This window comes from Leucopleurus acutus, assembly GCF_964270905.1.
Source record: "Leucopleurus acutus genome assembly, chromosome: 4".
Lineage (NCBI taxonomy): Eukaryota > Metazoa > Chordata > Mammalia > Artiodactyla > Delphinidae > Leucopleurus > Leucopleurus acutus.
The window spans coordinates 128,820,986-128,848,888 of NC_139146.1; the positions used below are offsets into that span (position 1 = coordinate 128,820,986).

Sequence of the window (27,903 nt, forward strand, 5' to 3'; positions counted from 1 at the left end):
GCAGATTAGGTACATATTCTGCGTTCTTTCCCATGATATAAGGCTGACAATTTGAGAATTAATCCTTTTTGGATGTTCCAGATTTGTTATTTTAAAACTATAACTGCGGTAGTCTTTCCCCTCTGGGTAGGAGCTGAGGAAAAGTGTTGTCGCCTTTTATCTAAGAGCATGTGATTACAGAGTCGTGACTTCCATAGGGCAAAGATGGTTTACAGATTTACTCAACTAATCCCTAAATTATTTAACAGGCCTCAAATACTTCACCACAGTTTGATGGTCTAGTCAGCTAACTGAACAATTATACTTAAAGTTTTAAAACAAGAGTCTCCATAAAGCATTTAATATTCCTATTTCTAATTATAAAGCCACGTGAGCACAAACTGGTACGCGTTGGTGTAACTGACTTTCTGGCTGTAGGGACAGCATTTGATGCATCTTGGATAATCCTTTGGAAGTAAATGATAATTTCAAATGTAGGAAGAATGGCTCAGCTCAATCAACCCATTCATCAGCCCTTTATTGAGCATCCAGAATGTGATGCACTGAGCTGGGAACCTTGAAGTTCAAAGAACAAGGCAACTCCAACTGAACATTTAAATCTTTTGGGAAATGTCAAGAATTGTAGATGTCTAGGCCCCACTCTAGACTTGGTGTATTTTTAGCATTCCCCACCCTCTCTCCAGGCACTTGTCATCCTGGGTTGAGTACCTCTGGTATAAAGTATAGTTTGGTACAAGGCAGTAGGAGTCTAATCGGGAATATTGAACTTCTATTTACATCCATTACTCTGCCTTTTTAGTTCCTTACCCAGAAGCATATGATACATTTCAAGTGAGAGGCATGGACAACATAACTACTGAGTTTAAGGGAGGAACAGATCTTGGAGGCTGGAGATAGGATTTGAATCTATGCGTTAAGGATGGGTAGGATATAAATAAACGTAGATGTGAGAACAGGACATTCTGAGTGGAAGACTGGCATAAACCTGAGCTCAAGTGTGTAAGCTTAAGGTGAGAATGTGTAAGGTATATGCCAAGTATTAATTGGATATTAGTTGGAAAATTGTGAGAAATCAGATGGACCTTCACAGGGACTTGGGCCCAAAGATCTGGCTTTGAGTTCTGTACCTGCCACTGAGTAACTGCTTACATTGACAAGGTATTTCACTTCTCTGAGCTCCAGTTGCCACATCTGCTGAAAGTGGGACAAGAGTTCTTATGGGATTGTTTAGAACCAGTAAGGTAATGTGTATACAAGGGCTTGATAAACCACAGAGCACTACCCAATGCTAGCTGGGTATTATTATTGTCTTTTGGAGGGGAAGGCATTGAAGGTATTAGAGCAGAGTAGTGATGTATTAAAATTTTTAATCATTTATGCTATTTCATCATGAATAAGTAAAAGAAATAGCTAAAAATAAGTATTCATTATCACTGAGTTACTTTATGTCATTGTGTTTAGGGACGTGAAGCCCTGCCTTCAAAAGAGAAGGTCCCCCTAACTGCCCACCATGGCTGCAGAGGCTGGGCCCGACCAAGCAGAAAGTGAGTATCACTGCTTACCTAACAACTCAGCACACAGTGCACGATGCTCCAATGGCTTTGAGGAAACTCTCCTGTTAGTTACTGGCTCTCAGAGTGCTAACTTTATTGGCAAGCCTGCAAGAATCCACCTCATTCCCTTTATTTAAGTATAACCAACTTTGGAGAGATATAGAGCAACTTTTGACTTAATGTGCTGTCCGATACGGTATGCAGTAGTCACATATGGCTATTTAGGGCTTGAAATGTGGCTAGTGAAACTAAGGAACTGAGTATTTAATTCATTTTACTTTCAATATGAAACCTGATAATTCAGTTATTGGAAAACTTTTAAGCATGTTTGGAGCAACTTGGGCATGTGAATCTACTTTTTCAAGTGGACATTTTATAAATACAGCTAAAGTATTTCTGATAAAAATTTGACATCTGAATTGAGATGTATGTAAGTGCAAAATACGTACAGGATTTTGAAGATAGAACAAAAAAAGAATGTAAAATATCTTGTTAATTTCTAATATTGTTTAATATTGAAATGATAATGTTTGGATATATTTTGTTTAAATAAAACATTCTATAATAATTATTATACGTTATTAAAATTAATTTCACCTCTTTTCACTTTTAAAAATGCAACTACTAGAAAATTTTAAATTACAAATGGGGCACACAGTATACTTCGTTTAGAGCTGCTCTAGACTTGGCAACACTTCAAGTAATCTTGAATTTAGGCTTAGGTAGCATGATTGAGAAACATTTAGTACTGTATGTAGAGCTGGGATCATTAAGATTTTCTGTCCTGCTACCTCCCCTTGGCTCTTGTGACCCCAGGCAGTATATGATACAGGCCAGCTGACTTCTGTCCAGGGCTACAAATAGAGTGCATTGTGGATTACATTAACTCTCTTCCTATTTGGATAATACAGCACATTTTTCAAGATGGAAAGGGCAGAAAGGGAGGAAGATCCAGGAAGTGGAGGAGGAATGTTCTCTAGTTTCATTTTGCCTTTGGGTCATGCCCATAATTACTTAAATTATACTTGAAGTCTTGCATCTATGAGCTTGGAATTCCCCTACATCTTCTTAGCAACCTAACACCAGTCTGAGAAATATTACCATAGAGATTTTGGGGTGGCGGGTACATTGTAAAATCTCCCTGAGGTACTTAGGTAACCTATTAATCATATATTGTTGCAAAGAGCATAAGACATTTTGCTTAAGAAGAATAAAATTGGGGAAGTGAGGAAAATTGTAGCTATAAGAGACAACAAAATGCCTTTAAGTTGGAACTGAAAAGTTGGGTCTTAATGCAGTGTGTGTTGTGAAAAAAATTGTTGAATGTGGACTTTAGGAGATGATAGCCATATGCCACTTGAAATTTGGGTTTTGCTTGGTTTTAAAATTCTTTCTGAAAAGAAATTAGAAATAAATTTTCTTTTCTTCACTTGTAAGTAATGGAACTGAATATAAACTATTTTATTTGAGGTCTTTCTCAAAGAGCATCTGTTCACTTTCTAGCTTCTACAACTCTTTGCATGAGAACTAATTAAAGACTCTTAGTTCTAGCTTCCCTCTCCTGCTTCTCGTCTCTAAGTTTCTCTGGTCCCCTAACCCTTCATTTGTTTTTTAATGGTTTGGTGTGTGTTTGTTATTTTTAGCTAAGGAATTTTTTTCCTACAAAAATAAAACTTAGGAAGAGTCCAAATATGTAAAACAGACAAGGTCTAAGCTGCTCTCATTGAAGAAAAGCCTCCAAGGCAGTGAAATTGATGAGACAGTTTTAAAACCACTGCCTGAGTCTGGATTTGATTCACTGTGTTATTTCTCTTTGGGATATTTTCTGTTTTAAATCTTATCTCTAATAATACAGTGGAAGGCCTTATATCTTTAAAGGGAAATTCATACATTAGTGAGCTGGCAGTAGGGGGTGTTGGTGATTTATTTTGGCCTGTGTCACAGTATTTTACTGAATGTCATGGCATTTATTTACAATTTTATTTTCTGACGTTAGGCTCTAAGCACCTGGAAGGCTGGGGTACCAAGTTGTCTTATTTATTTCAGCACATTTAACGTCAAAACAGCATCTAGGACTAGTAGGTGCTTAACGAACGTATGCTGAACTGAGTCTCATTGAATGTGAAGTAGTGCTTTTTTAACACCTGTGAAATTAGGCATTTAGGCACTAAGTCTGACTGTATAAGCAAGGGAGGGCTTAGCCATGTGGCGGTGCATCTTTGTTCAGGATATCTTCTTAGTAAGTTGTCACAAAGGCTCTGAAGAATGCAACCAGTTTGTAGGAAGAATGGGAACCCTGTGATTAAGGGCAGTTATTTTTGTTATGGTTATAAAAAACACGTTTGTTAGTCCCCAGGTCTTTTTGGATGCAGAAAAGACTTGTTTAATCATTACAATCAAGAGATGGCCAGTGGCTCATTTGCTGTCATAGTTTCCATAATTAGATCTTCTTCTGGTGTCTTCACTTCAGAGATTTACTAGAGCAGTTATATAGAATCTATAAGGCATTGAGAGAAATATGAAGTTTTATGAACTATTAATCATAATAGCATTAAACTGATGATGTATGAAGAGTGAGTTTTAAAAATATATATAAAATAAATGTAAGAAAATCTTTTAGGCTAGTGAAATCCCTTGGTATTAGAGATTCATTTTTTCCCCCCATGGGAATGTTAATATTTGCACTCATGTTTTAGATAAGTTTAATATGACTATTTCAACCTCTTCATGAACTTTATCATAAAATATTTGTTATTGCTTATAATGATTTTTTATTGCATTTTGGGGATTTAGTAACTTGAAGAATCCAAAGTATGAAGAGATTTTATTATTTGCAAACCTATTAATTAATTAGTTTTGGGTATAAAGAATCTATAATAAGACCAGATTCTTTCAAACTAATTTAGGAAGTTGAAATTTATCTTTGTGTTATTGAAGAAATGAGGATTGATTAATGAAATTAATTATATAAACACTGTTGGGTAGATGTTTAGCCCAATGATAGTAATACAGCTGTAACTACAGTAATAATAATTGCTCACATTTATTGAAAGCTTATTATGTGCCAGGCTCTGTGCTAAGTGCTTTGTAACCAAGTCCAATGTAACCATCAAGACAGTTCTGTGCAAGATATATTATTATTATCATCTTCATTTTACAAATGAGAAAATGAAGGCTTAAGGACAATAAAATATGGTTCATGAACAAATTGGAATTCAGAGCTAAACAGTATGACTCAGGAATGAGAGCTCTTAAAAATCATTTTATATGCTGTGGATATGTATTTGCAAATAAACAAAACCTTAATTATAGAATTTTTAACAGAGAAGGAGGAGACCTTGACAACTTCTTAATAACTGAAGTTATAATGTACACTTGAACATATAAAAGCTGCATGCTTACATACTTACCCTGTTGTGAACAAAGAAACAGAAGCCTCAAACATTATTAACTGGATGAATTTTTAACATCAAAGTTGTTTAATTTCTTGTAATTTTAGAATGCATTTGTTGAATATATACATATCCTTGGATATTATAAAAATAAAGAACACACTCTGTCTTTGCCTTTTCTAAGGCATTGAGATATGAGTTATCTGTGATGCCCTGAAAATTTAAGTCTTTGGTTCCAAGGCTAATTTTTAGTTACGAGAGAAAATCAGAACAGCTGCCTCAGTATCTTAAATGATAGTGAGGGCTCAGGACTGCTGACTTGGTGTCTATGCGTCCATGTCTTCAGTGGAACCATTTCTAGGTCTGTGTGAAATCATTCTCTTCTGGTGGTGGCTGCCTTTCTCTGCCCTTTTAAGAAAATTTCAGGCCTTGTTCTTGAGGATGGTGAATATCAGGCACACTGGTCAACAAAGAGCCCAGCTAGAAAGAAAATGTTACCTTGGGAATTTAAACTCCTCTGTCAAAGGCTAATTTTTTGGTTAGGAAGGGGAAGATCAGAACGGCTCCATCAGCACATTACATTATAATGGGGCAAAGGATTGCTGGCTTGAAATGAAGGTGTCTTAGTCCATTCAGGATGCCATAACAAAATGTCATAATGTGGGTGGCTTATAAACAACAGAAATTTATTTCTCGTAGTTCTGGAGGTTGCGAAGTCCAAGATCATGGCATTAGCAGATTTGTTGACTGGTGAAAGCCTGCCTCCTCACTAATAGGCTCATATGGTAGAAGGGACTATCTAGCTCTCTGGGGTCTCTTTTATAAGGGCACTAATCTCAATCATGAGGCTCCACCCTCATGGCCTAATCATGTACCAAAGGCCCCACCTCTTAATACCATCACATTGGGCATTAGGTTTCAACATATGAATTTTGGGCGGATGCACATATTCAGTCCGCAGTAGAAAATGTCAGTGAAATAGGAGTACTCCACTAGGGTGACCAGCCAAACCTCAAAGGTCTCCAGAACTCACAAGGAGTGCATGACATTAGGAAAAGCAGCAGATGTGTTAAAAACAAAAAACAGCAAGCAACTCAGAAGACCAGTACCTTGTGGGTTCCCAGCCTGGTTGACTTTAGAAGGCACTTGGGCTCCCTGTGTCTCAGAGCTTTCCCTGCAAATGAAGACTAGATTATCTCTAAGGTCTTGCTTGGAATGAAGATGCAATGGCTTTTGTGAAGGTACATTTTCACCAAAACCTAATGACTTAATCATTTCGTATATTAATAAATGATATTGTTTGTCATGTGTATGACACATGGCAATATTGTAATTATAAGTAATTGTAAGGGAGGTTTGATTAGTCAGAAGAAGAGAATTAAAGGAGGAAAGATTTTCATGAGAGGAGAAAAGAAGAGGACAGTGTGTGGAGCCACACCTTGGAATGCCTCACTGCCTTTCCTCTGGGAACTAAGTGGTCTGGTTAGAAGCTCCCTCAAAGTAGATGTAGATTTTAGTTGAAACTTGGTGAAAGAGACAGTTTAAATCCCTGAACTCCTGTCTCTTCCATGTGAGGACAGTGCATCTTATGGCTTTGAATGGTAAACTTTGTATGAACCATTTTATGATTCACATGTGGTTTTGTGCTCTGATGTATTCAAAGAATATGTACACTTTTTCAGAAGCGTGTGTGTGAAGTCTTGACAACTACTTTTGGAAATAAGAAAAAAAAATCCATCAATCATTGTCCTTAGAAATATGTAGACAGCCCTGAATGTGGGCAGATACAGTGGCAAATGTGGGAGAACAGGGAGATTCGAGTTTGGTAATGACTTTACAGCACTGTCCATAGGTATGAGTGGAAGGAAGGGAGAAGAAAGAGAGCAAGAGGAGATGCTCTTTCTAGAATAACTGCAGTGACAATCTCATCCCAATGATGAGACAGCTTAGTAGATGCTTTCTCTCCTAACCCAGCACTTTTAAGGTGGGTTAGAGCCCAGTTGTTCCGTTCATTGCTAGGGTCTCCCCCAGGTTCAGTCCTCAGGATGTCATTGCCCCAAAGTAACAGTGGCTTGTTGCCCACTAGTCTACATGGTGAAAAACAAGGGGAAATTTTGTGAAGGAATAAAGAGTTTGCCTCAATGTTTCATTATGAATTTTCAAACATATAGCAAACCTGAAATAATTTTGAATCAACACCCAAAGATCTACAACCCAGTGCTCACTATTAATATTTTACTGAATTTGATTTATCACATATCCATCCATCAATCAACATACATATCATTAGTCAGAATTCAGTGTTTGTTTATAGTTTTTCTTTTTTGATGTACAATGTACTACAATGAAGTGCATAAATCTTAGGTGTATATTCATTGAGTTATAATAATATACCTGTGTAATCTACTGTGTATCAAGACATAGAACATTGTCATGTCCCCTAGAAATTTCCTTCATGTCCCTTCTCAGTCAGTCCATGAAGATCAATGTTCTGGCTTTTTTTCTCCTATATATTAGCTTTATTTACTCTAGAACATAAGTGGAACCATACAGTATTTGCTTTTTTGTGTAAGGATGCTTACTTGACATAATGTTTTTGAAATTCATTCATGTTGTCGTGTATGTCAGTAGTTTGATTCTTTTTTTTTTTTCTTTGCGGTACGCGGGCCTCTCACTGTTGTGGCCTCTCCCGTTGAGGAGCACAGGCTCCGGACGCGCAGGCTCAGCGGCCATGGCTCAGGGGCCTAGCTGCTCCGCGGCATGTGGGATCTTCCCGGACCGGGGCACGAACCCGTGTCCCCTGCATCGGCAGGTGGACTCTCAACCACTGCGCCACCAGGGAAGCCCCTGATTCTTTTTTGTTGCTGAGTAGTACTTCATTGTATGAGGATATCACAGTTTGTTTACTGTTCTCTTGTTGATACCCATCTGAGCTCTTTCCAGTTTGGAATTATTATGAATATACCTGCTGTGAGCATTCTTATACAAGTCTTTTGTAAGTATAATGTTTCATTCTCTTTGGTAAAAACCTAGGAGTGGGATTTTGCAGTCACAGAGAAGGTGTATATTAGGTTTTTGTAAGAAATTGCTGTAGCTTTTCCAAATTGATTATCCTGTTTTATATTTCCACCAATGACACATGAGGGTTCCAGTAGCTCCACTGTCTCACCAACATTGGCTGTTTTCAGTCTTTTTAATTTTAGCCATTCTGGTGGGCATGTGGTGGTATCTGCTATAGTCTGAATGTTTGTGTCCCCCTAAAATTCATATGTTGAAATCCTAATGCCCAATGTGATGATGGTATTAGGGGTTGAGGCCTTTGGAAGGTGATCAGGTCATGAGGGTGGAACCCTCACGAATGGGATTAGTGCTGGTGTAAAAGAGGCCCCACAGACCTTCCTACTCCCCTCCACTATGTGAGGATACAACTAGACATCTACGACCAGGAAGAGGGCCCTCACCCGACCATGCTGCCACCTTGATATTGGACTTCCAGCCTCCAGAATTGAGATAAACAAATTTTTGTTGTTTATAACCTACCCAGTCTGTGGTATTTTGTTATACCAACCCAAACAGACTAAGATAGTATCTTATTGTGGTTTTGATTTGCATGAAGATGGAGTTTTTAATGGCTTAAAATTTGAGTAGGTGAAAAGAAGAGAGAGAAAATCTTGATCCCAAGGGTACTAAAGGAGGTGTAATTAAAGAAATGGGGAGCATACAGGCCAGACTGAAAAGCTAATTTGATAAGTAATATATTTAAATTTTACTGAGTCCAGGTTAGGAAGAGAAAGCCAAGAAACTTAAAAACATCAGAATCAGCTAATAATAAAGGAAATATATAAGTAGGAAATCTTAGATGAGACTAAATGAAGATGATGTATTCTATGTACACGCTATAGAATTCTATACATAGATCTGGGTAAAATGAATAAGAATCTTAGAAAAATACAGATGAGGGATGAGTTATCATTGTAGTGTTACCCACTTGTAGGTACATATATTTTTATTTCAATGCTATTCCTACTTAATAAACCTTTTGAGTTTTATTATGCAGTTATAATTTTATCAAGTTGTAAATATTCTTGAAGAAATGTACAGCCATATTAATTAGTCATCAGGTATAGAAAACACAGATAGACTTACTAATAATTTTTGTGTCCAAATCATGGTGTGTCTTCTGTATTTAAAGAACTTTCAGAACTAAAGGAGATATCAATTTTGTGTGTTTTCTTTGGTCTCCCTGGACTTTAATAATTTAGGATAATCTACTTAACACTCTGACCATTGTAAGCTAATGTTTTTTTTAAAGTAAAATATTACATTAAAGGAACATTACATTAACTTCCTTTGCATTCTCTTAAAACATCCACTTATAAAATTTTCTTTTTATAACATCCTGCAAATTCATAACTCTCCAGGGCTTCCCTGGTGGCGCAGTGGTTGAGAGTCCGCCTGCCGATGCAGGGGACACGGGTTCGTGCCCCGGTCTGGGAAGATCCCACATGCCACGGAGTGGCTGGGCCCGTGAGCCATGGCCGGTGATCCTGCGCGTCCAAGCCTGTGCCCCGGAACGGGAGAGGCCACAGCAGTGAGAGGCCCACGTAACGCAAAAAACATAACTCTCCAAATTTCAGTTTCATAGTTTTGCCATTTTTGGTTAAGAAAGTACGTTAACTACATTAAAAAAAAATAAACTATTTCTCTGTTTCTATTTTAGGTCCTATATTAGAGATTCCCAAGCAAGATTTTTTTCAAGAAGCAAAAACTCTCATTGCCCAACACTATAAGAAAATAAATGAGGTTAGTGCTTTGCATTTATCTAACACTGTATTTTTCAGGAAACTAATAGCAATTTTTATATACTACAATAATTGATCCAAATGATTGCATGAACCCTAATAGATTTTGAATAGAAGAGAAAATGAAATCCTTACTAGCTATAAAAATTGATTTCAGATTGCATTTAAAAATTTTAAATTTAAAAAGATTTTTCAGCTCTACAGCTTATTTAATTACATATATTTTAAGTTTGCACATTTAATTTAATTTTTAATGTCTCCTGCTGATGAATTATAACAAGTTTTTGGATTAAATATCTCAAGTAAATATCCCTCTCTAAACACTGTTAGGCAAAGCTAACAGATAAAATATACTGTGAGAGGCGTCTCTCTTATGCCACCTGCATGACATGCTTACCTGTATCTTCTCCTACATCACTTTGTATTAGGACTGTTTACTAGTCTAATAGCTCCTTGAGGGCAGTAACTGTCTTTTTTTGAATGTTGCATCTCTAGCAGTAAGCCTTGTGTCTGGCTCAATAAATAATTGCTTAATGGCGTGGATTTGGAAGGTGAGAAGGAATGAAAGGGAAAGGGGTGGCAAAGAGGCAGGAGGGTGGGTACAGGGTGAAATTTTGGAGGAGAGCATCTACAGAGGAGATGGATAATTTGGGGAGCAGCTGCCGTTGTGACAATGGGCCTTTGGGGAGACAGGTGAGGGCAGGGGACTTAGGATGGTTTACTGTGTGCCACACTATTCTTCTCCATTTTGAATAGTTTAAAAAAAAAACAAACAGAATTTTAAATAAAGATTTTAAGTATTTTTCTATGCTTACTGTGAGGGGGAAGAGGATTATAATTTTTACATATGTTTCTTTTGAATGGTCCTCTAGGCTGAGACTGACCATAGGTTTTATTTAATCTTGTAATCAACATTGTTAACATTGCTTAACTAATTTTTGCCTCTAATCAATTAGAAGTATTTGATTTCACTAGTAGGCATGTGAGATGAAAAGTACACTGTCTTCACAGTTAGGTAGCTGTGCCTTAGAACCTTCACCTATTTTTAGAATTTTATCTAATAATAACAGCATAATATTCTACCTTTGGTTGCTTGGTAAAATGTAATACTAGTCTACTAAAACCTCCTTATTAGCATCTTCTATTTTGTTTTTTTTGGCCGTGTCAGGTCTCAGTCGCGGCATGGGGGATCTTTCCTGTAGTGCGCGGGCTTCTCTCTTGCTGTGGCACGAGGGTTTTCTCTTCTCTAGTTGTGGCGTGCAGGCTCCAGGGCGCATGGGCTCTGTAGTTTGCGGCCCGCGGGCTCTCTAGTTGAGGTGCGGGTTCAGCAGTTGTGGGGCATGGACTTAGTTGCCCCGTGGCATGTGGGATCTTAGTTCCCCAACCAGGAATTGAACCCGTGTCCTCTGCACTGGAAGGCGGATTCTTTACCACTGGACCGCCAGGGAAGTCCCCTTATTGTCATCTTGAGTTGGCAACAGCTTGAATTTGTCTAAATCTTTTCTTGTGGGGAGGAGGAGAGCTGTAGCTCTATCTGTGGGCCAGAGAATTGCTAGACTAAAACAATTATAATTGTTTGGATAATTGCCTGTCAGAGACCTGGGACTGTATTATTTTTCTGTTGCTCAAAGTAGTCAAAATTAATAAGAAATTAAGTGATTGAAAGGATCTAAAATACATATTCAATTAGTAATATGCTTTTTTTGAGAATCTACCTCCATGTATGAGCAGTTATTTCTGGTTCAACAGAGAGTTTTGGGGGTGTTAGCATTTTTTTGACATTTGAAGATTCTCCAAAGATGGTTGAAAATAAATTCTTATATGTCTATTTGAAAACTTCTATTTTAAAATGGACTTTAAAGCTGTATTAGAAAATATCACATTTGAGGAAAAAATCACTATTTTAAAATTCATATATTTTTTAAGTTGAATGTAACCCTCATGCTTGTTAAGGGCTTTTGGAGAACTATAAAGGATAACATCTGCTTTATCTGATTATTGTCATGTGCTTTAAGTTAAGGTACTTTGTAAAATATATTTAGTGGATATAATTTTATTAATTTATTAACAAAATTGATTACATAATTTTTTATACAGTTAAAATTAAATTTTATTAAATTTATTTTTGTTTTGTTCATAGAATAAAGTTCCAGGTACTTCTATAAATGTCTTTAGAAATAAACATCAGAAACCGAAATGTAGGAAATTCATACCTTTGGAGATCAAAAAACAGGAAGCACTTGATACGGTACGAGAACTTCAGGCAGCATACAAAATGATTTGTTTTCCCAAAGACTGTTCCAAAAGTGGACATTCTGAGGAGGCTCCATCACGAACTTCTTTCAAGGAGCCACACATTTTCAATGTAAAAAAAAAATACAAGGGGTCTATAGATCTAATTGTGAAAGGTAAGTTTTTGGTGGAGCAAAGACATTTAGCAAGCCAGCAGGCAAAACTGTTTGCTTATGGTGTGCTTGTAATGGAATTTCCTTGTTCAAACAAAATCCTACACTTTAAATGTTAGCAGTGAAAGGTAGGGAGGCATGATTAAAAGGGCTGCTAACCTCTGGGAGCCACCAGATATTGAGAAGAGGGCATCCTAATGGGAGAGAGGAATGCAGGGGAACGAAACCGGTTAGCCACTTCTTCCAACAGACACTGTTCCTAGAGCATGCAGAGGCTCATGGCTCTGGATTTTGTTGTTGAGCAGGGTAGGTAGGGTAGGCAAGCTATTTGTGAGTGTGTCCCCCCAAAACCCTAAAGGGATTTTTGGGAGCTATAGAGTTTCCTTTAAGACCAATTGTGATAAAGGTTTATTCTCTTTCAGGAGCTTGGTAAGGTGGAACCTGGAGGTCTATTTAGGCAAAGTTATACTGTTTTCTGAGACTAACTGGTTTTCCTGGCTGGAATGACCTCTTAAAGTACATTTCTAGTTATAAGCTTTCATAACTTCATCTGCATTTTCCCTCTTTTGTTATTGCTTATTATGTTATTCATTCATTTGAATTTTTTCATTCAGTGAGTGCCTGCTCTGTGCCAGGCAATATGTTAGGAGTTGGAAAAACAAAGTTTAAAAGGCTCAGAGAGTAATGGTGGGGATAAATACTTGGGTAATTTCTTATCATATAGTGTGACAACTGCTGTACTAGAGTCAGTACAAAGCATTATGGAAGCACTGAGGAGTAACCAACCAGATGCCAGAATGAAACTTTCTCAGATGAGATCTCATTAGAAATGGGTTTTAAGGAGAAGTTTGTTAAAGGTAGGTGGTAACAGGAAAGGCCATATTGAACCATGGGAGAAAAATATTAAAGCTCTGAAGGACAAAAGAAAGTGATATGTTTTGGGAAAGGAGAGATACGGTAAGAAATGAAGTTGGGGAGAGGGGTGAGGCTAGGTTTTGATGTGAATATAATAGCAGACCTAGGAGTTGACCCTATGTGTAATGGAGAGCCAGTGATGATGGGAGTGAGGTATGACCGATTCTTTCTGTTTAGAAAAATAAAACTGGTGGTAGAGGCTGTGGAGAGAATGATGCCAGAGAGATAAGAAAGGAAGCTGCCCAGGAAAGAGATGGTCCATGTAAAGGATGGCAGGGGCTTAAAGTAGGGCAGTAGTGAAGCATGAAGTGTGGAGGAGGGATGTTCCAGCAGCATTTCTCAAAGTGTAGTTTTCAGAACACTAGTCCTGAGTGATTCACCTTGACATAAGTGTTCTTGGTAAGGTGAGTTTGAAAAAATGCATTTACTTCTTGGAGATCCATATTGAGCATTAATATATTGAAAACTCTAAGAAATACTACAGAAAAGAAATCTGTTTAATGTTTTTTAACCTGGCTATCACCAATTTGTTTGACCAAAGAATTCCTAAAGAAAGATATTCAGGTTTCTAGACTGGAAAGCTCAACAGACATCATTAAGCTGAGTTAGGAATTCAGAAGGAGAAGCAGATTTAGGGCAGGTGAAGAAAGGGATGTAAAAGATAACAAATTCAGTTTTAGACCTATTAAGTAGACATGCATATGGAGATAACCATTAGAAAGTTGGAAATGGAGGTCTGACACCTGAGAGAGAGATAGGTGAAGATTCAAGATTGATGTTGTGGGTCGCTGCTGAACTGAAACTGTGGGGTTCATGCATTTGTTCAACCAAATTTATTTACTAGGTGAGATATAGAGAGTTAAAAGATATGCTACTTGCCCTCAAGAAGTTGAAATTTGCTATATATAATTTGTGTGTGGTTGGATGAAGGAGGATAAATAGATGATTATAGTACAGTGTGACTGACTATAATAAAAACAAGCTCTACCTCTTTAAAAATCAATTGGAAAGATACCTGATTCAGATTTAGGAATAGGATTCCAGGAGATTTAAAGTCTGGTAAATTTTGAAGGATGAATAAGCGTTAACTCAAGAAGGAAGAAAAGTCCTATCTAGTCAGAGCGTCTAGTGTCTACATGACAATGAATATCTGAGAAAGTAATTATAGTGTACTTGAGGGAACTGAAATAATTTTACATAACTGACTTAGGATTGGGGAGTAATTAGAGATGAGACTAGAAGAACATTGAATTTTAACCTAAAAGTAATCCAGATGTTTTAAAGAAAAGTTGCAGTGGTCACATTTGCATTTTAGAACATATACTGGCAGCAGAGATGAGGTATGATGAATTTTGGAGGCACAGAGACCAATGAGGAGACAGTAACTCCCACGAGAAAGGATGACTTGAATTAAGGCAGTGGCACTGGGGATAGAACTGAGGGGAGAGATTTTAGAAATATTTGAGAAGTAGAGTTATCTAGATTAGGTCAACAATAAGGGGGAACATAACAGAGAAGGGCTGTAGGATTCATTGGCTTAGTGGTACTGAGTGGCAGCATGGAAACATATAGCAAATTAAAGGGTTGGAGATGCTTCTTATGTATGCAATAAACTGGAATCTAAACCATGTATCTACTGAGCTTTGTAGCTCTAGGTGAAGAAGTTGGGAAACAGCATTATTAAAATATGTTGGTGGTTTGGGCTGACTTTGGGAAGTTTTTATAAAAAAAAGAGATGAAGTAAGAAAAGTATTGGCTGGTTTGCAATCAGAAATGAAAGAGCATAGAGAGGTACCAAGTATTTGGGTCCTTGGTTTTGAGCAAATATCTACTAAGACTTATCATTGTAGCAAAAATCAGATTAAGGGTATGTTTTTCCCAACCCAGCTCATTGTTTCAGATGACCTAAAGGCACTTTGAGAGACTAAGGCAGGGGGTAAAGAAGTGAGGATACAAAGGATATTTTAAAGCTATGTATAAAAAATGAACTTTGAATGTGGTTATTGGCAAGTAGAATTGGAAGAAAATAGATTAAAACGTCTACCAAGTATTTTAGAAGATTTTGTTGCCAAAGAAACCATGAACCTTGATTTAATTGAATGTTCAAAAGTAAAATAACCTGGCTTTGTCTGGAAGTGGATTACAAAGGCTATACAGTCTCCAAGTAGGATAATAACAAGATGTGGCCAAGGTGCAAGGAAAAATCTTCCCAGAGTTGACCCGGGGCCAATAAAAAAGTGAACAAGGGAGTGCTGCTCAGAACAGAATCCTTGTCTACTCAGAGAATTTCCCCACCTGCAGCGTAGGGGACTTCTCAGTGCCTCCCCAGCAGAATTCCATAACTTCTTTGGCCTAGTGATTGCTATGCATCTTCTCATTTCCCCTTTCACTAGTGGCGTTTTTACTGAGGTTATCCTGTACCTGCTCCACTACTGGCTGTTGTGTGCTTTGGAGAAAGGTGGAAATAATTTATGAATTTGGTGCACATTATTATTAGACCAGAAGGAGCCACATCTGGGCCTGATGGAAAAGACTACAAACAGCCAGAGATCCTGGGCTCTGAGCTGGATGTAGTGCCTTGGTGGAACTTTGGGTTGTCTCCTTTGTGTCGTGTCAGAGGATAAGAATGGATATTTGATGTCCAAAAGGGCAGACTGTGGCAGAGACTGGCTATATGCTCATCAAACTTACTATATCCTTTTCTTCCTGGGTACTTGGCTAAATTACATTTCTCATGTCCCTTGTAGTTAGGAGGAGCTATATGACTGAGATTTGGCTCAGTGGATTATAGCTGGAAGTGATGCACATCCATAAAAATGTCTTGTGCTCTCAACATGGCTCCCCACATTTTCAAGTATAAAGACTCTTTTTCAACACTGTTAAAAAACAGTTGCAGTTTCACTCATGCGAGAGTGGTAAAAGTGCTTTTAATATCTGTTGCTTGAAAAACTTTTGTTCGGACATTGAGTAAATATACAAAACTTGGTGAGTGAGAAAAAATGGTCATGACTTGATCCCTCATGGAACTTGTAGTCTAACTGAAGAAACAGATATTAATTAAATCATCACTTATATACAGATTGAGAGTATAGGACATATGAATTGGACCTGGTCTGGTGGTCAGCAAAGGCTTCCTAGAGGAAGTGTCATTTGAGCTAAGATGTGAGAAATGAGAAAAAATTTCTTAGATGAGGAGTAATTCCTGCTTGGAGTTCTAGGCCATGGGAAAACTATTTGCAATGGCCCAAGTGAGGGAAGCACAGACGTGCTTTCAAAGAAGTGCAAAAAGAACAGATGTGCCTGCAGTTCTGAGAAGGAGCTGGAGAGGGGTCAGCTGCAGCTGTCTGAAAGGCAGAACCTTGTTGTCAGTGATGCTGTAGGACATGTTCAACAACTGGCTGTGGTGGGAGGAGGGAGCAAGCCTAATCTGCGGTTTTTGCCGATTTCCATAGTGTAAATGCTCTCACATAGCCGATTTCAAGCTACCGATATGACATCACTGATCACTGGAGTTGGGAAGAGATGCTCAGTCTGCTCTCTGGAGCATTTTGGCAAACACCGTCCATACAGCTTGAGATCCTCTTGGCTCACTTCTTATTCCTTCCCCTGCTGTGGTGAGGTTCCTTCCAGGCTTCCCCAGCTCCTTCCTGGCTTGGGACACCCACAGGAATGGGCTCAGCTCTGACACATGAGCAGTCCAGTAAGGGAGGGTGAGGGCTGATGGATAATGTTTCCTCCTTTCTTCCCCTGGGTGGAAGGGTCTCAGTTACATTCTATAAAGCTTCTCAGAAGGTCCCAAATAGTTAAGCAGCCAGTCTCTTGTGGTGGTGGTCAACTCAAAAAGGATTCTTACATTATTTCTCACTTCTTTCTTGTTTTATTTTTTTCCCTCATTGTTCATTCCTGTTCCGTAAGCTCAAGTCCTTAAAATACTCCCTTGAAAATATTTTGGTGGCAAGTTGTCAGTACTTGCTGAAAGATTGGGGGTGGAGTGTGAGGGAAAGGAAGATCAAGGAAGGGTGATTCTTAGGCTTTAGGCCTGATGAACTGGAAGATAAGAATTGCCATTTCCTGAGATTGGGGAGAGAGAGAGAGATAGAGAGATGCAGTTTTGGAATAGGCAGAAACCCAGAGTTGAGATTTAGACACATTATGTTGAGGTTCTTTTTATCAATACATATATAAATGAAAATGTCTAATAGGTAGTCTGTTATGTAAGTGTGGGCATATAGAAAAGGTTGGAGTCATTAACGTAGAGATCAATGTCCAATAGAAATATGTTCAATAGAAATGAGAGCTACAAAAGTTGTAACTGAAAATTTCCTAGTGGCCACATAAAAAGTAAAAAAAAAAGGCAGGTAAAATTAATTTTAATAATAGATTTATTTAACCTAATATATCTAAAATATTATTTTAATAATTAGTATAACAATTATTAAGGAGATATTTTACATTATTTTCATCTTAAGTTTCCAAAATCCAGTGTATATTGTAGAAATTGGACTAGCCACATTTCAAATGCTCAATAGCTACAGTTGATGAGTGGCTACTCTATCGGACAGCAGAGGTATAGATTTTATTGACAATCACAGACTTAGATTAGATCATCTAAGAAGTAAATGTAGGTAGAGAAAAAAATCCAAGGACTAAGTCCTTGGGGGATTCTAATATTTAGGGAATAAGAAGAGGAGTACCCAGCAAAGGAAGTGGAAAAGAGCAGCTAGGAGGGAAATCAGGAAAGTGTGAAATATGTTACTCATGTTTCAATCAAGGAGGAGGAAGGCCTTAGGAGGAGCAAAGAAAGCTCATCCATTGTCAGAGGAAGGCAGGGTCATGGGCACAGACACAGGCCTTTTGGTAGATTAGGTGGTGTGGTTGCTTCTATTTTTCAGTGAATTTAGAAGTGAGGTCTTCACTTGAGGATGGGATGGGAAGTATTGGAGTTCTGAGGTGTGAGGAGAAGGGTGAGATAAACAAAATCTGGGAAAGAGTGAAAGTTAATGGACTATGAAAAGATAGTTTGCTGTGAAAAATAAAATCCACCCCCCCCACCCTTTTTTAAGAGAAAAGAGAAATGATTGGGAAGTGTCAATAAAGATCAAGGAAGAAGTTGACTTTATCCTTAGAGTAGGGAAAGGGTGTAACCCCTTGAGAGTTGCTGAAGAAGCTATGCCTTTAGGAAAATAAGAACCGGAAGATGGGGGAACATATAGAGACATAGCTAGAGTGTCAATTTAGCTGATGAAAGACCTGATGTTTCTTAGGGCACAGTGAAGGGTTTTGGGGGTGATTCAAGGAAGGAGGAAATACTGAGGGTCTGTGGAGATTAAGGTAAAAAGCAAAGAGAGTGAGAAGACTAGTTCTCAGGGTCTCTTAGAAAAGGTGAGTAATCCCATCTTTTTTTTTTTTTTTTTGCGTTACGCGGGCCTCTCACTGTTGTGGCCTCTCCCGTTGCGGAGCACAGGCTCCAGACGCGCAGGCTCAGCGGCCATGGCTCACGGGCCCAGCAGCTCCGCGGCACGCGGGATCTTCCTGGACCGGGGCACGAACCCGTGTCCCCTGCATCGGCAGGCGGACTCTCAACCACTGCGCCACCAGGGAAGCCCGAGTAATCCCATCTTAATGATGGTCTGTCTCCGGGACCAAATCCCAGCACCATCTCCCCTAAGAAGCTTGGGGGCCCCTGCCCGGCCCCCGCCTGCGCACAGCATCCTCAGTGGCCCTTCATCGTAGCGGCCCTGCCTGACTGGACCACACCGGCTCTGAGTACCTCTGGGTGTCTGGGGCGCTTGCAGGGAGAGGGGCTCGCCACCCGACACCAACACCCAACAAGTGCAATTAATGCGACCTAGGCCTCGGTCCTTCCAGAAGTTGCCGGGGTTCCACTCCTGGAGTCCTGGAAAGACTGCAGGAAGCCGTCCGGTTGCATGTAGCTCCTCTTAAATGTAGAACAATGACCAAGCGCCATAACCACTGTGCCGCCTAGGTCACCAGCCAGGCCGGAAAGGTGGCGGGGCTTTTCTTTTGGGGGGTTGTTCTCTTTAGTAGTTTGTAATCACGAGGCCAAGGTTTTGGGGGGGTGGGGCATGGGAGAAAGGAGTGAAGGATTGATTAGGAGCACAAGGAGGACAGTGGTCCTCCTGACAATCCTATTATAGGCTCTGTTGAAGTCAGAGACATTTTACTAGGAAAGTTTGCATATGTCCCACCAGACAGCTGTGAAGGGCTGATCTCAGAGTTTATATTTAAATTAAAATTGCAATTCATTTCTCCAGGTTCTTATCTCAAAAAGTGTATATTAAGTCTGTAACTTGGATCTATTTTTTAAACATATTTCCAATATTCACTTCAGTGTGAATGGATGCATGATCTAAGATATCAGTCACATTAATTCCAGAACTTGATTAAAGTTTGTGAGATTAGAAAGAAAAGTGAGTCCTGTGTGTGGGGTATATGTGCCTTTTGCTCATGCTGCATTGACAAATTTGGTTGCGTTACCTTCGATAAGCTGAACATCTTAGGTGAGGACAGGACAAACATTCCTTGAATTTAATCCAAGGATATCAACTTTAAAAATACAATGTAACAATTATAATATCAAATATCTTTAGTAAATATGTACCCTGTGCTTGCATGTAATACATGCCCATATTTTTCTTAATAGAGCAAAATAAAAAAATATGAAATGATTTCCTTTCTGAGTATATAGCTATTCTACAGTGCTGCTTAACCAGTTTCTATTTTCATGCTGCCAGCGACTTATGGGTCTTGATAATTAGAAATCACATGTAAAACTCAATTTTTTTTAATATACATTAAATATTAGTTTATAGTTACCATGTATTATATAGTATTCATCTACGTATGCATTCCCTTGGGAACAAAAAAATACGTAGGTCTAATTTGAGTCGTTTAAATTTGAAAACAGATTTTAGTTAATCTCAATAAGATGTCGTGATATTCAGGTCAAGCAAATATATTTAGGGGATATTGGATTGTTCCTTAGCCAATTTGGAAAGGAGTATGTGTGTGTGTTCCAAATCACAAATCTATTCCTTTAAATATAAAATGAAGGCATAATGAATTTTAACAATGCTTTAAGATAAAGAATGTTCATGCTTTAAGATTAACAGTGTTTATAAAGTCTTTTATTTTATATCTTGACTTTACGTATACTAGGATATTAACAAATATATTAAAACTATTTTTTGACTCATTCTCACAAAATTATTTGGAGGAACTTAAGACCAGCTTCCATAACAATTTATAAGAAACGTGGAAGCTAGAGATATTTTTTTAATGAAGTGGAAAAGAAAATTGAATTAGATATTACAAAATAATTTGATTTTTGAAGATTTGAAACATATTTATCTTCCTCCATGTATGAAAACAGACTATAATTGAGGGATTTCTAAATGAGGGAATAAATTTGGGATAATGTCTTTAGAGATCATCATACAGAATTTTGCAAGTGCTTCTCTGCTTCTCTTAGTTTCTTTCTGCTTTAGATATCTATGTTTCTTCCCATTTCTTGTCAGGAATTTTCTTTTGCTTGTCTATAGTATTGAAGAAAGAACCTCAACAGAATTCTTAAAATTAGCAACTGAAAAGAATTATATGTCCGAGCAGCCAATGTCTTGAACATAGTCCGTTCTAATTTATGCTTTTCCTCTTTTTGTACTGACCTTGTGAGCTCTGAAATAGAAAGATGCAGGATGGAGACTCAAAGTAAGACAGGAGACCCTGTGCCTCTGTATAACGTGGTTTACCACACTGAAGTAGCCACAAAGTTCATAACTTTTAATAAATTAATAGCATCTTAAATATGAAAATTATTAAAACATTATAAAGGATTTAGAGACAATAGAAAGGCATTCTTTTTACTATCTACCTTCTACTAATTCTCTTACTAGCCCCGAGGACAGCTTACAGAGAACAGAAATCTTAGACTAGATTAGTGACTTACAGAGATTTTCTGATGAAGCACATTTGTTCCATGCCTTGCATTTGACAAGGAACACAGGCAGAGAAGAGTTAGGAGGCTAGTGACATACCTTCCAGTGGGCAAGGGTCCTTCCTAGGTCATTTGTGCATAAGCTTATGTACAAGTAAATAATACCAACTTCTCTGAGGAGGTAAACTGAGAGCAAGTTGCTTCCTAGAAATGGTTTCCTGTTTGTAGTGAAAACCTTCTTCAGTGGACATTTGTTATTTTGGGTCGGCCTCTCAGTGTCTTTTAACCTGACCTCTGGTAGCAACACTCTGATTTGACTTTGGAGAAATGCCCTCCCACTATGAGTTTGTGCAATTTGAGCAGGGCTGTCACCCTACCCCCTAGCTCCAGGGTTGGCATGTGATTCAGGCACAGTCAGTGAGAAGAGTTCATTCTCCTGGCCACAGCGATGGGTGGAGTGATTGGGTTTAAACCAGCAAGGATGTTGTGAGCTCAGAGGTACCAGAGAACACAACAGGGAATTCCAGTCTAAAATCAACATGGGAGAGTGAGCTGAATGATGCAGAGAAATCAAGTGCTGATGACATTGTTGGAGCCTCTAGCCCAAGCTTTGCTGAAGACAAATGTTACCTGGATTTTTCAGTTTGTATGAATTTGTGAATTTTCCTCTTTTGAGAAAGCAGCATAGTTTAGTGGCTCCCTGGAACGTAGGAATTCAATGCCCTAGATTCAAATCCCAGCTTTCTCACTCATTTATTTCTTCTATTTCTTTAACCTAACTTGGTTTTCTGGTGGTTTTCAGTGGTTGTCTGATGGAAGCACCTTCCTCATCTAGTCATTGTTGAAAAAATTACACTTAAAGTGTGTGTAGTAGGCTGAATAATGACCACCCAAAGATATCAGATCCTAATTCCTAAAACCAGTAACTGTTACCTTCTTTGGGAAAAGTGTCTTTGCAGATACGATTAGATTGAAGATCTTAAATTAAAGAGATTAGCTAGATTATTTTAGTGGGCCCTAAATGCCATCACAAGTATCTTTATAAGAGAAAGCCAGATGGAGATTACAGACACACAGAAGAGGAGACACAGTGTAACCATGGAGGCAGGGTTGGAATGATATGTCCACAAGCCAAGGATTGTGGGAAGCCACCAGAAGCTGGAAGAGGCAGGAACAGATTTGTCTATAGAGCCTCTGAGGTGCACAGCCCTGCTGGCACCTTGATTTTGGACTTCTGGCCTCCAAAACTGAGAGAGAATAAACTTCCGTCATTTTAAGCCACCCAGTTTTGGGTAATTTGTTACGATGGGCATAGAAAACTAATATAGTGTACTTACAAAACGAGGTTTCAATTCTAGACGTCACTTAATTTTTTTGTTATAATGAGTACCGAAGTGTGATCAATGGGCTAATTGTTTCGACTTGCATTTCCTCATTCATGTATTTATTCAGCAGCTCTATTAAGCTCCTACTTGAGCCAGGTGCTGTGTACCATGGGCCCTACTCTGATGGAACTTTCAGTTTAGCAGCAGTGAATTACCCTTTCTCTCTTTTAAAAAATATATTGTAGGGGTTTTTTTGTTTTGTTGTTGTTTTGTTTTTTCTGGTGATGGGAGTGGATAACCAGGGTTATAATAAGGAACACTGCCCTTTCCCTTCTTAGTTTGGAGCCACCTGAATTGAGGAATAAGACCCAAGAACTGGGCAGATGGAGATTGAAACGTTCATTTTGTTACAGAGAAAGCTGATGAGAGAATTTGGCTCTGGGTAAGTAGCCCGGTAGCTTGTTAATGCTCTCCTAGAATGAAACTCACCTTCCCAGTCGTAGGCAGTATTTGCCAGCAGCAACCTCCCACTCCTGCCCTCTGCACAAAGCAGCACATGTCCTCTAACTCAGCCTTGCAGTGCAGAGGAGAGTTTACTTGCTGCCTCCATGCTGGCAGGCTGGAGAAACGCCAAAGGGACTAGTCAGAGTGAGGAAGCGGGCTGGTGAGTCAGGCCTTCTACTCACCAACCAAAGCCTTGAACTATCCTTTCTAGCGGTACCCTCATGTCTCTTTTATAACTGAGCTAAGAGAAAGAATAAATGTATCTGTGCTCCTCAACGAAACAAATTCCTAGCATCAGAGGTCACTATGTTACTAACTACTTGTGGGATTTGCCTAGAGTCTGAGGTTTACATACCTTTTGGAGGGTTTGGAAAAGGAACGGCCATGAAGTGGGTTTTAAGGTAATGAAATCTTTTACTGAGTGGCATGTAATTTCCTCCTAGCAATGCTAGGCACTTTGGGACATTAAAAAAAGTGTAAGCCATGGAACATTTCCTTCCTCTCAATGTATTATACGTTGTAGCCAAGGGACCCACAATTATTTCTGTTCTACTTTGTGGAAGTGGGTCAAACCCAATCCCTAACACTTGTATTACTTTAACATTTTTCAGGCACATATCTGATCATCACATCCTAATTGGTAAATCAAGCAAAGTTAACTTTAAACATCGAGGCTGAATTTCTTATTAGAATCTTAGTTGTCTTTCTGAGATCATACCTTTCTGAGATGGATATATGTTTATATAAAAGAAATCAGCAGAGGCTAACTTAAATGACTTCCCTTTTTACTAATTTTGAAATGGAGTTATTTTTCTTTGCTGTCCACATAAGCTAAAGAATCTTGTTAAGATCATAATCACATTTCCAGTAAGAAGAAAACTCTTTTGTCATTTTGAGCCTACATTATTAATGTGTTCCCCTAACTTGTCCCCCTGCCTCTGATCTAAACCTGACTTAATCTTTAAACAAAGTTATGCCAGAGTGATTTTTTTTGTGTGTGTAAAATGAAAATCCTACACTCTTTTTTTCTAAAATCCCTCAATGCTTCCCCGGAGCCTAGAGGATAGAGGAAGTGAAGTTATGTATTTTATGCATCCCAACTATGAATATTTTTAAAAACTTGATCAACCATGGTAGAAGAAAGTGAATTATCTTTCTATTCTTTGTATGGAAAATATGAAATTTTTGTTGCATGAAGAAGTAACCAAACACTATATAGCCAAAAAAGTAGGAAAAAGAATATTATAGATAGATAGGTATATCTGGTAGTTAGTTAACAAAGATACTGTTATTTTTCTGGATTTTGAAATGTTGTGATTATTTGTTAGTTTTTTAGAATTTGTCATTTGTGTTGATAACCACAAAAAACCCCCTTCTTTAATTCTAGCATTCACATTCACACCTCGTTTTGTGTTTCTGCTTTGACAGACACTTCCTTTAGTTAGGCCCCACAGTTTTATGTTTCAGTCCCCAGAATATCTGACTTCACCACCGATGGAGAGGCAAAGTTAGAAGCAGAACGACTGGAGGCTGTGGCTGTAAAACAGAAGCAGTGAGATGGTGGCTTGGATTAGGGTGATGGCAAGTATGTAGGATTTGGGTTTGTCTTGAAGGTAGAACCTTCAGCAGGATTTGCTGGTGAGTTGGTTATTGCATGTTATTGGAGAGACAGAGAAGAATCAAAGATGAGCAATTCATCAGCAAATCCTATGGAAGTTTCTACCTTCAAATCAAATCCCCAAAATGCTTTTGCTCCAAGTCACTGAGGATGGAGATGCCATTTACCAAGATGGGGGAATCTATGGGAGGAACAGATTTGATTCTTATCAGAGGTTCAGTCCTGTACTGTCTGAGATGTCTGTTAAATATCTAGGTGGAGATATTGAATAGAAAGGTGGTTGTCTGGGTTTGGAGTTCCTGGCAGAGGACTAGACTCAGATGTCATTTTGTGATACCTCAGCTTACAGTTAGTGTTTAATGCCCAGAGGCTCTATGATATGCCATGGGAGTGAGTTAGAGGAGTCCAAGGACTAAGCTGTGGAGTATTTAGAGGTCACAGAAATGAGGAGAAACTAGCAATGATGCCTAAGGAAGGAGCATTAAGTGAGGAGCAAAAAAGAAAACCCCAAAACAGGACAGAGATGTGCTGAAAACTGGGTGAAAAGGGTGTTTCTAGGAGGAGGGAGTGTTTGATCAACTGTGTTGAATTATGCTTATAGATGAAATAAGGCAAGGACAGAAAATTGACATTGAACTTAGCAATGACCTCAATATCTGCTGTTTTAACAGAGAGGTCAGTTACAAAGAATGGGTGAAGAGAAATTAGACAACAAGTAGAAGAACGACTTCAAGGAGTTGTAGAGGAGAACACAGAAATTGGGTGCCTGCTGTGGAGGTGAGATCAAGAGACAGTAGGTCTTTTGTTTTCTGATGTGGGCAATCAAGAGAAGAGAGGAAAATCACTAAGAGAGGAAGGAGAGGGGAGAATAGCCAAAGCAATGTCCTTGAGAAAGCGAGCGGGTGAGAGCTGTTGTACAAGAAGAGGGGTTGCCTTTAGATTGGAATGTGGATGATTTTCACCTGCAGTAATGAGAGGGCACACAAAGTGTATGGATACAGATGCTCTCAGGAGGGCAGCTTTGGCAGTCTCTTTTGATTGCTTTTGTTTTCCCAGTGAAATTGAAAGCAAGGACATCAGCTCCAAGTAAGGTCAGGGGGCAGTGCTGGAAGTTTGAAGAGTAAGTAGAAAATATGAGCTAGAGAGGGGAGAGTGAATGGACTAAGGAGTTGTACTGTGATTACTGGGTAACATTCAGGTCCACTTGGGTTCTTATTAATGAATGTGAAATGAGACCAATCATGTTTTTGTTTCTCCCATCACATCAATTATTCAGGGTACAAATAACACAGAATAGGTGTAGACTTAGATTCAACTAGGGTTTTGTGTTTTCTCAAATGAGGATGACAGAATGCGGCGGGCAGGGGTGATGGAGTTGGGAGTCTATGAGAGAGAGTGGTCATAAAGATTGACTTTGGAATTTAAGCTGGCTTAAGATATGAAGGTGGTGAGGGAGAGTGAAGAGGTGGTGGTATCAATGAATTACACGTCCTGGTAGGGGTCAAAAATTGTTGGTGATGGGGAATAAATAGAATGTGGGGATTAGAGAGTAGGCAGCTTCAAATTGACTCATCAAGGAGCAGTGACTGGTACTGAAGAGGATTAAGGTATGAATATGAACACGAAAGGCTCCTTGAGGACAGACAATAGTTTCTTTTGGTTTTTATAACCCATATGTCAGCCTGACAGACATTCAATAAATGTTTCTGAATGAATTCAGAGAAAAAGTTGACTATCAGAATGGAGGGAAGGTGACGAAAGTAGGTCACTATGAGTCAGTGTTTTAATCAGCAACTGCATTTGTCCTCATGCATTTGTGGAGTGCACAGGACAAAAGACCCAAGCAGGTAAAGGGAACTTATTTTAATTTTCAGACTTTGCTAAATGCAAAAATGAGAACATAAACTACAGTGGGGCTTCATAACTGAAATCCCCTAGGAACTGAGGTCTCTCATGCAGCTTCTCCTGGTGGGACTGCTTTCCTCTGCCTTTCCTCATAGATGGGTCTCTTCTCATCTTACACACAGACCAACATGGGCACCTCAATCCGAAGTCAGTGTGAACTTTTGATTTCCCTCCACACATCTAACTCACTTTCTTAGTGCTCATGATTCTGGAAGAGGGACATGATGGGCCTAGGTTGGGTTAGGTGATCCCAAAGCCACAGTCAGGACAGGAGTGATGGTGATAAGGTACCATTATGGCCACTTAGGCCCAACCTCACAGCAGAGTCTATAAACGAGAGTGGTTTGGGGGAAGGGGGTTGCATGGGACAGGCAAACCCAAACAAGTCAACTTTTTGTGAGGGCAGGGATCAGGCAGAAAAAAGCAAGACATGTTGAATTAAGCAAACATATTCTTGTATTTATAAGAACATATGCTTTAGCTAAAATAATCCTCTTATCAACTAGTTGATATTGCTAATTTTGCTAGCTACCATTACTATTAGCAAGCCTTGGCCACCCAATGTCTTCATAAACTTCTTTCCGTTTCCTCTAATGAGGCTGCTTATTTGTACCTTGACCTACTCAGTTGATTTGTACCAGAACATACCAAGATAAGTTATTTTTCAGGTCAAATAACTTTTTTAAATTGACGTATAATTGATTTACAATGTTGCGTTAGTTCCAGGTATATAGCACAGTGATTCAGTTATATATATATATATATATATACACACACACACATATGTATATATATACGTATATATATTCGTTTTCAGATTCTTTTCCCTTATAGGTTATTAAAAATACTGAATATAGTTCCTTGTGCTATACAATAGGCCCTCAGGTTAAATAAGTTTTAAAATACAATACCCTTCTTCATAGCTCTCTACTACAGAGGTACTGATTAAGCCGGCATTGTAAGGATACCTTGGGCAGTAGCTTCATGATGTATCAAGTCTTCCAGGATGAGGGGAAAGTGTCCTTATTACCATTTTAGAGGAGCATTAGGTACTCCTCCTATTTGTAGCTCCAATAACATCTATCAGGTTGCTTGCCTGTGTACTGATCTGGATTCCCTGCTAGAAAGTAAGCCTTTAGAGGGCAGGGATCATATGTGTCTTGTTTGTATCTTTATCCACAGTGCCTAAGCAGCAGAATGATGGGCTCAGTTAGCCTGAAAGATATTCTATAAATATTTGTTGAATAGTGCAGCAAAGGAGGTGTGAGTGTAAGCATGTGTGTAAATTACTAACCAGGTTTAAGCAAGCCTGGTGGTTCTTCAAACTATTCCATGTAATATTGAGTGGATACTTCTGTTATAAGGTTCTGATCTCCCATGTTACAGCTTAAGGAGACCGTGTGTGTGTGTACATGTGTGTGAAGTGTGATAGTTACTGTACAGGATAAAGAGACGATCCTAATCACCATCTGGCGTAAAACAGCTGTTGCCTGGGCTATTCAGTGCCCAAGGCAGTTATTCATTTCTCTG

At 38.7% G+C, this 27,903-nt stretch overlaps 1 protein-coding gene across 1 annotated transcript in view; it reads left to right on the forward strand.

The window, feature by feature from the left end:
- Positions 1-1,510: 1,510 nt before the first annotated feature.
- Positions 1,511-27,903, forward strand: part of IQCM (IQ motif containing M) — a gene marked incomplete at both ends in the record, with an annotated part of 348,083 nt that continues 321,690 nt past the window's right edge. The window contains 3 exons of the mRNA XM_082838169.1: positions 1,511-1,544; positions 9,666-9,748; positions 11,888-12,155. Of these exons, the coding sequence (XP_082694295.1) occupies positions 1,511-1,544; positions 9,666-9,748; positions 11,888-12,155 (385 nt within the window). The remainder of the gene's footprint in view (positions 1,545-9,665; positions 9,749-11,887; positions 12,156-27,903) is intronic.